Raw genomic sequence first — 9,894 nt, forward strand, 5'->3', positions numbered from 1 at the left:
TCCTTCTCGCCTTCAAGATACTTTGACTTATTTGGTAGTGAATGAGTGTAGATCAGAAATGCTTCTAGGGTTTCGACTTTCTCCAAGATGATGTTTATACCTTAGGCTACCTTTATTTGTAGATCTCTTCAACTTGATGAGGGTCTTTGTGGTCATTTGATGATGACTATAGGATCTAACACTTTTGCTAGTGTAGACTTCTATTTGCCTTGATTTGTATATCTATTTGCCTTGAGTAGAAATAAGGATTTGGCCTTGATTATTTTGATTGATGATCACAAGACTTCTTCTGAAGTAGACCTTCTTCTTTGATTTAAGGTTTTATTGTAGATATTTGAACTTTTGCTTTGATATCCTTCAATTTGTTTTGATTCCATTCTTGAAACCTGATCCTTGAGTGTCTCTTTGATTACATGCCCTTTTCTTGACTTTGACACATTTGATACCATATTGAGCAATCTAGGACGTTAGCATTAGTTGATTTCTCTTCCATTAGTAACTACTTGTGAATGTCATTTACTTCTTAAGATTAGAATCTTCTTGCACTTAGATTATTAGTGTTCTTCTTCATCAAACAATAACCAATGCATGAACATAAATAGACAAGAGACATAAAATGTAGGCTATGAGCAAGGCCAAAACCTCTCACTCTTTGAGAGGAAAACCTGCACAAATTCTTCTTATAGAGATTCCAATTGATGAATACCAAGACCAAGGCCCTTGACCTATTAGCCACTCCAAGATCAAGACACAAGTTCTCTTGACAGTCACCATTCTTCTTGACTCCTCTTCCACTTTGACCTGTGAGACCTCCATGTTGTCATATTGTCGAGATCTTTCTTCTATGATGGCACAGATATAGCACCAAGACCCTTACTAAGATTCCACCGAGATTGTGGCACCATGGTGAGACTTCATCACTGTGTATACTGCAAACTTGTCACTCATTCACTGTGATCCAAATTACATAGCTCCTAGACTTCACACCTCACTGTAGCTTCCTCTCCTAACTGTGTTTCTCTGTTTAGGGCACCGAAACTTCTCCAAAACAGTCATCCGAATCTCAAGGATGTTCTCACTATCCCTGTCTACCCGAAATCACAGAGGGACATATCCGAGCTTCATTCTACCATTGTCCACAGAGACATCCGAGCTTTTGAAGTATCCGAACTGTAATCTTCATTAGGCCACTTAAGATCTGAACTTTCCTTTGTTACTATCACCTTAAAAACTCAGAGAAAGATGTCTGAAAACTCTGACTATGGAATAGGCCGAGGGTGCTATATATAGTAGTTTGTCTGTATAGATAAGTCGACATGAGCATCCAATAGGTGTGTCTTTATGTAGGTGAGTTGACTTGATCCTTTTACTTTGTCTTAAATCCGACATGAAGAATGGAGAACTTGTGCTTGTTGAAGGGCTTTATAGAATCGTATAGATTTGAAATATCCCAAGAAGGGTTCTTCATACATGACATTGACTCTTTGACTTTAATGATAAATCCTAAGCCTCTCGATGGGAGTCATCTAAATAAAATTTCTTGCTCATGAAACCCATGAAGCAAGTATCATAAAAAAATAATTTTATTATCATTTACAAAAACCACGATTACATGTCATGAAGACGGAACCTAGTTACACTTTTCAACAGGGAGAACCCCTTCACAAAACGCCTGTAGTACGTGAAGATGCCCAGCAACCCCCTCAACTTTGTAAAGTTCCTGGGTGTGGACCAATCAATGATGGTGCGGATCTTCTCCCGGTGGACTCTAACTCTGTCCTTTCCTATCACATGCCCCAAGTATAGCATCCTAGTCTACCCAAACTCGTACTTGGATATCTTGGCATAAAATTGTTGCTCCTCCAAGATTTAACCTGTTCCAAGTGTTGCATGTGTTCCTCCCAAGTCTTGTTGTAAATGAGTATATCATCAAAGAACACTAGGATAAATCTATGCAGGTGCTTGTGGAAAACGTGGTTCATGCAAGACTAGAATGTGGTCGGGGCGTTGGTGAGTTCGAAAGGCATCACTGGGAACTCGAAATTCCCATATTGGCATCTGAATGTCATCTTCGAAATATCCTACTCACACACCCTGATCTAATGGTACCCCAAGCATTAGTTTATCTTAGAGAAGTACTTGGCTCCTTTAAGCTCATCCATCATCTCATTTATCTAGGGTATGGGGTATTATTTCTTCAACGTCTTCTTGTTCAAGGTTAGGTAGTCGATGCACATACAAAGAGACCCATCATTTTTCTTCACCAGTACACGGATGAAGCAAAAGGGCTAGTACTAGGCTTGATATGCCCCAACGCCAACAATTCCCGGATGGCCTTCTCAATCTCATCCATATAGGCCTTGGGGTGCTTATACGAGGTAACGATAATAGTGTGAACCCCCTCCTCTAACTCAATGGCATGCTCGAACCCTCAATCTAGTGGCCTGCCTGGAGGGATCTCCCCAAAAACCTCCTGATGCCTCTCCAACAATGCCAGTGTGTCTGGATGCACTGGTCGTGCTTGTGTCCGTTTCTCTGAAATCTTGAGCTCCACTACCCACTATATATCCCCATATCGCAAGTTTGCCCCAATCCAATGAGTGGACACTATCTAGCGCGGGTAGGAGTACATACCCCTCAACACTACCGACTTCCCATCTAGGCTCGTGAACTCCATCTCCAACTTCTGCCAATCAGTGGTGACCCTCCCCAACAAGTACAACCATTGGACACCCAACATCATGTTGGTGTCCAGAACATCAACTACAAAGAAATGGTTAATGACAGAGTAGTTCTCCATAACCAGATTCAGGTTGGGAACATACTTTGTGCATTGCATTGTCCGGTCTCGAAGCACCAACATTGAGAACCCTTCAGATGTCTCTGTACATATGCCCCTCTGCTCCACCATCTAGACATCGATAAAGTTGTGGCTAGCCCCACTATCTACTAAGACTGACATACTCTACCCCTATACCATGCCTCTAATCTAAAATGTCAAGTACTTCGGAACTCTCCTAAGTGAAGCCAGAATGCCCCCAAATGGAGCGAATGGTCCTCCTCCCTGAGGTGGTGGTTGTGTTCCTCCTGTAGACTATGGACCCTCATCTCAATGACCTCCCTTATGCTCAACCTCCTCCTTTGGCTCACTATCTGAGTACACCTCAATGTAATGGGCCTTTCCCTTGGTGTACTCATGCCCTGGTGCCTAAGGCTCCTTGCATGTGAAGCATAGCTTCTTGCTCCGAAGGTCCCTCCTGGTCTCATCATCCAATTAGCCATGCATAACCTCCCTCTCAGGCTGATGAGTGTCTTTGTTCCCTTAAGGAACCAACGGTCTGGTGGGTACATGAACTCAGGTCTTGAGCACTGCGTCAATCATGCCCCGGGTTGTTAATTTTAGATAACAATGGTATTTTCTATGCTTAAGAGCAATTTGCTTCAATTTTCTTATTAGCCCAATATCAATTTCCAGATTAGCAATCACATTAACATGACAGTAAATGCAAATAGAACATAAATAAAAATAGTATAAGATAAGCCAAGACAAGAAGACACAAAATATTAACATGACAGTAAATGTAGATAGAACATAAATAAAAACAGTATAAGATAAGCCAAGACAAGAGGACACAAAATATGGTGTTCGCTAGGGACAAACCCCAATGTGGGGAAACCCTTTGATCAATTCTTCTTATTATTCTTCAAAAGTTCAGTAGAGAGAGAAAGAATACAATATGCAATATCCACTTGCCCAATCAAAGTGAAATTTGTCCAAACAAACAACAACCACAAAAATCCCTAACCAGAAAGTCAACATTGCTTAACAGGGTAGAATTTTACCTCTAAAATAGCTCATTCAAACCCAGTCAATTTGGTCACCAACAATGATCTGAATCAGCCCAAAACAATCCCAAAAAACTCAGTCAAACTTGGTTAACGCTACAATCAAACCCTTCTGCAGTCAACGATGGTCAAACTGTACAGATTGCCTCAATTCTTGTGCTTAGAAATGTGGCCTGCCCAAACAGAAATTATCCCACCAAAATCATAGTCAAACAAGGTCAATGATGTTGGTCAAACACTGGTTAAACTTCCCAGAAATCTGTTCAATGCTGAAACATAAAATTTGTCTTCTTCTTCGCATGTGTGGAGAGAGAGGAGCCCAGAAATCCCTACCCAATCAGATGAGGAGAGAGAGATGTATGAGAAGATGAGTGATGTCCAAATGAGGCAAAGGTACCTTATATTTAGATGCAAACATTGAGGATGAATAGACATGACTGTTGAGCTTCTGAGCCTACATCAAATGAGGAGAGAGAGATGTATGAGAAGATGAGTGATGTCCAAATGAGGCAAAGGTACCTTATATTTAGATGTAAACATTGAGGATGAATAGACATGACCGTTGGGCTTCTGAGCCTACATTAGTTTGTTGGTCGACCTTGATAATTTGTCCATAAACAAAATAAATTCATAATTCCATTTGTACATGTCAGAATGAGATGATCTTTAGATCAATCATACACCTCTTGGAGAGAGGAATCCAATAAAAATATCAGTTGCATCATAGGAGTTGTCCAAGGTGGATTTTGGCCCTAGTTACCAAATCTAACATGGGTCCTATAATAACGTCCATCAATGAAGTGGGCTTGTAGGCCCTCACCCATCCGCGCAAAGGTTCTGGTAACCCGTCTACAAACAGCATAATCAATCGACCCTCTAAAATATATTACACTATCATGGCCAACCTCCGGAACTCTGAGATGTAGACCTATGCACTTCTTGTCTATCTCAGGTGGTCAATCTCCCTGAAATGTAGCTCTGGGTCCTTCCTGTTAAACCTCTCAATCAACCACCTGGTGAACTCGGTGTAGGAAGTAATATGGATGTTCCCTAGTGTGATCAGGTCGTGGTACCACCACTCCTGTGCATCCCCCTCTAGATGTAATGTAGCAAACCGGATAACATCCGTCTCTCGCATGGGGTTCAAGTGAAAGTAAGTATCTAGCTTTTGAACCCATGCTCTAGTTGAATTTTAGCTGACCCATCATAATTGGGAGTGTAACTTTCCCTGTTATCTTCTGCACCTCCTGACTAGACTTCCCTCCTCTGTAGTGAGCCCCAACTCTCGTGGCACGCCTCTCCTTGAGGTGGATGTATTCCCCAAAGGACATCACTCTCTTGGTCCTGGGGTCTAGCCCCTCATACTCTTCAATACCTGTGGCAATTGAGTTCACCAGATCTGCAACTGGGTCAGACTCTCTCTCTTGCTCTACCTCATCTACAAAATGGGGCATTGTAGGATGGCATGTTTGGCCACGCAAAGGGGAGTGGGGTGGTTGATACATACAACTTCCTCCCCTTGCTTTGGAACCCCCATCACCTTGGGGTTCTGCCTCTGGCCTATCATTTACATGTAATCCCATCACCTATTGCATCATGTCCATCATAAGTTGACCTTGCCTCAACATCTGCGGGTTTTTCCTCAATATTTGGTCTTGTCCCCTCTTTCTATGTTGCTCAAGACCCTCTTGGTTCTCCATGTGCCCTCTGGAATTTTCCAACTTTGTATCCAAAAATTAGGCTTGTGCTCCCTCTTTGCCTCGACCTCTACCCCGGTCTCTCTAAAAAGCAACTCCTTTGTACCTCGGTGGCATCACTTGCTCTTATCTCCCCACATTGGCCAAGAACATGTTCTAATACCGTTGTAATATTCCTAATGGAATTATTCAGCGTAAAACAGAAGCATGCACTAGACAATAGCAGTGAAAATAGGAACAACACAGAAATTACAACACACCACATAGATTTAACTGTCGAGCCATTTTATTAAATTATGAATTGTAAGTAGTACATATAGCAAGGAACAAGAGCACTTGGGCTTGCATAAGCAAGTTGGACCAAACTTAGGTAAAGGAAATGTCCCCAAGTGCTAGAAGACTTCGGTCCAATATCCCTCTGCGCAGACCTAGAAAATGGCAGTTGTTGATTTACTGGAAATGTTGAGAATGGCCCTCTGAAGTGCCCGAAATCGCCTAAAAATGCAGTTCTAGCTTCTCCCAAAAATACTTCACCAAATGTTGAAAGGAATTCACCCAACTCACAACCACCATCAAACCCACAAAATAGTGTGAATTTCCCAGTGAGACAAGTAGTATGCACTCCGAGAATTCAACTATAAATCCCCTCCAAATGGCACCAAGAAATCTCCCCAACTCCATTGGAAATTATTCTCCAAAATTTCCTTCTCAACTCCTACCCCTTCTCACAAAAAAATCTCCTTGCTCCAAGCCCCTGCATATTTGTCCAGATTGATGCTTGTGCAGGCCTTAGGAAACCAAAATTCTCTCTCAATATTTCCCAACTCTCCAGGCTACAAACCACCACAAATCTTCAGCGATATGCCCTCTAGACCAGCCACAAATTTCCTCAAATTTATCTTCCCCTCTAGATGGCTCCACCAAGAGGTGTGAATTTCCTCTACGTATTGGAACTCGCATAACTGGATGCAGGACACTAATCCATGCTCCCAAAATCTCACTGAGGTGCTAGGAAACTCCCAAAGGATGGCACTCTAGGTCCATCGAAGCAAGCGTTGAGATCTCCACCCGGAAAGAGCTCAACCAAACATCTTGGTTTAGAAATAAAATTTTCAAAAGGCCCCAAATGTTGCACCCCATCTTCTATTTATAATCATTGCCTCACTTTTCTCTTGTGGGTCCCCATTCCACTAATTCGACCTCCCTCCTTTGCCCCCTCTCCACAAATTCGAATTTTTCCTTAAGGGATGGCCCCCACAACCCACCAAACTCAATTTTTTACCCATCTCTCCTAAGTTTGGCACCAAAATTGTATAAATCCCAAAATTGCAAACTTGTGGAACTCCATCAACAAATTTTATTGAGAAAGGGCATTAATGATCTATTGTGGAGAAGTCAATAATAGGTGCAGCTATTGGTTGGAAATTTGCACCATAGGAGAAAATATTCTCCTAGGGTTATCTATGTATATGGATGGTTAAGAGGCCCGAACCCCTCGAATTCCTCCCCACCACCCCCAAAGCATGTCTTGGGCGAGGAAAATTTCCCTTGGCACACCAAACCACTAAGTTGAGCCTATAAACAACTCCCAAACATTTAAGGCATAAGCCCCTTATTTGTAGCCGTGTAGCATGTCTTGGACTAAGAGATTCATCTTATGTGTCAAACTTTGGAATTAGGCTAGTATCGCACATGAGTGAAAGATTACATCCAAAGGACTAATGATATGGTTCAAGGCCTAGTTCATGCACATATGCCCGAAAAGTAGTGTTTAGGGCTAAAGCCCCTAGTTTTTAGCCTTGAATAATGTCTTGGGAGAGAATAGATGACATTGGTGCACCAAACTTTCTAATCATTCTTGTGTAGAACATTCCTTATGGAGGTTTTGTGTCTTTCTCATGTGTAGAATGTCAAAAGATATAACATGAATATTAATAAATATAGATATATTTTAAAATGGAAAAAATACATTTTCTAAGTAACTATGAAAATAACAAACTTGGCTTTAGGACTTTATTAGGACTTAGAGAAAAATAACCTCTATTTTATCTTATAACTAAAACTTGTTTTCATCTTTCATTAGGAATTATCTTATACAATAATAAGTCCGTTTTATTTTGAATACCTAAAATTTCTTTAATTGTAGGAATACAAAGCCAACGTGTTCAAAGAAGCTGAGATGAAGTGCTCAAATGCTTGTGAAATTATTTCTAAGAAGTTGAGGGATGCTTGTAATATGCCTGAAGCAACATTAGAGCAAGTGTTGGAGGTATGTGTTTTATTTCGAAGTTGATAGCTATAATCATTTTAAATATTTGCACTTTTCCTCATTATATATAATAGTGAAATGGATTGGGTGTTTATTTCAATCGAATGAGAATATATTTTGCATGTCTAATTACTATTTTTAGTAGTCTCAAATAGTATAATTGTTTTGAATTTTAAACTCCAAGAGGATGAGGAGCATAGTTTTCCACTTAATAAATGTAAATGAAATATAAGATAACTAAAAGTAAATAAATGTTTTCCATCACGTTGAATGGGTGTATCAAATACTGACGGCATGGCCAATTATTTTTTATTAGAGTCCAACTTCATCACCTACAGAATGGATATGCAAAATGTGATCAAGAAACTCATAAGATAACTAAAAGTAAATAAATAAATAAATGTTTTCCATCACATTGGGTGTATCAAATACTGAGGGCATGGCGAGTTATTTTTTATTAGAGTCCAACTTTATCACCTATATAATGGATATGCAAAATGTGATCAACAAACTCATAAGTGGGTATCACTTGCATTTGGCTTTACATTCATCGCCTATAGAATGGACTACTTACATGAAAAACATGATCAAGGACCTGGTAGATGAGTAGCATTGACATTTGGATTTACAATGGAGTTATTTCTCTTTCCCGTTATGTATTCTCTCTTTTCCTAAAGTGGGTTTTCAATAATAATATCTTCTCTTTCATGCCAGCGATGAAATACTTTCTTAGTATATATTTATCATAGATATGTAATTGGGGCCATAAACATTCCAATTAATTACTAATTGTATTACATTGATAGATAGTAGATATTGTGTGTTTTACATTGCATTAAAATTTGCATCATACTATGGCATTTGTCAAAATTTTGTAGTGAACTCATTATATTCCATTATAACTACAATGTTGTATTACATATTTGAAAATTTTATACTATCATACCACTATTTTATCTTTCAATGCCCTCTCATAGAGGCATATGACCTCTTGGTTAGCTCCTTGGGAATTTGAGAAAATTGTCAATACACCTAGATAAGAGCTCACAACTTGAATATCTTATCATATCCAAAAAAATTGCATATGGATTTAGAGAATTTGGGTGAAAAGGTGATTCGGTGGCACAGATGCCATAAAGTATTACTATTGCACACCAAAGGATCTATTCTAAGAGGCTCAATCTTACTTAGATTGAATATAATTTTATTTTCGAACCTTGCATAGTTCAAATGTTTTATTTGTCAACAAGTTTTATCATATATAATGATTCTCATGCAAAGTGTGTACAAATAAGGGTCTTGAGAGGGAAGAAAATGTTAAGAGCTTTTTCTATAAAGATATTTTTGCATAAATATGATAGGTGATTAATAAGAATCAAAATGGTACATGTTGAGATACTTATGTGGATAAGTAATGAATTATTACTAATTCTCTAAGCTTTGATGTTTATATTGTTCAAAATTATTATTATATTTGCTTACATTCTATGATATGGAAGAGTCAATTAGGTATGGATTTGATTTTACTAAGTGCATGGAATATCCCTTATTGAGAACCTTTTTCTTGGGTACTTTGTTTGAATTTGTATGCAAATATGAACACCAATGAAGGCTTTCTACAAAAGAAATGCAATGAAAATGTGTTAAGTTATGGTATGTTCTATGCTTATAACAATTTACTTCTTTTTTCTTATTATATTCCATTGATTAGCAATCACATGTACATAAAGTAAAGTGCAGATAGAACATTAAACGATCGACAGAAAACAAGCCAAGACAAGAGACACAAGATGTGGCGGCTAGCCAGGGACAAAGCCCACAATGTGTGGGGAAACCCTTTGATCAAATCTTCTTTTATCTTCAATAATTCAGCAGAGAGAATAGTACAATAAATATGATTCATATCAGTAGTAGCAAACCCTAGATCAGCAACATCAGCATTAGCCGCTTCATTATCAAACTAGGGCAGCCATATCTCACAAACCGACCGTCGGATTGACTTCATTCCACCACCAAAAGTTTCGGCTTCCAGAGGAGGTTCAGATGAACCTACAGCGCAGTTCAGATGAGGAGATCTTCTAG

General features: G+C 39.3%; 1 protein-coding gene across 1 annotated transcript in view; it reads left to right on the forward strand.

Moving 5' to 3' along the window:
- LOC149150693 (uncharacterized) overlaps positions 1–7,836 on the forward strand; it is a 348,912-nt gene extending 341,076 nt beyond the window's left edge. Inside the window, exon 10 of the mRNA XM_089442905.1 lies at positions 7,690–7,836. Within this exon, the coding sequence (XP_089299031.1) occupies positions 7,690–7,836 (147 nt within the window). The remainder of the gene's footprint in view (positions 1–7,689) is intronic.
- Positions 7,837–9,894: the final 2,058 nt, after the last annotated feature.

The sequence above is a fragment of the Pinus tabuliformis genome, chromosome 9, assembly GCF_031772625.1.
Source record: "Pinus tabuliformis cultivar Carrire ecotype Pingquan chromosome 9, CPIR1, whole genome shotgun sequence".
NCBI lineage: Eukaryota > Viridiplantae > Streptophyta > Pinopsida > Pinales > Pinaceae > Pinus > Pinus tabuliformis.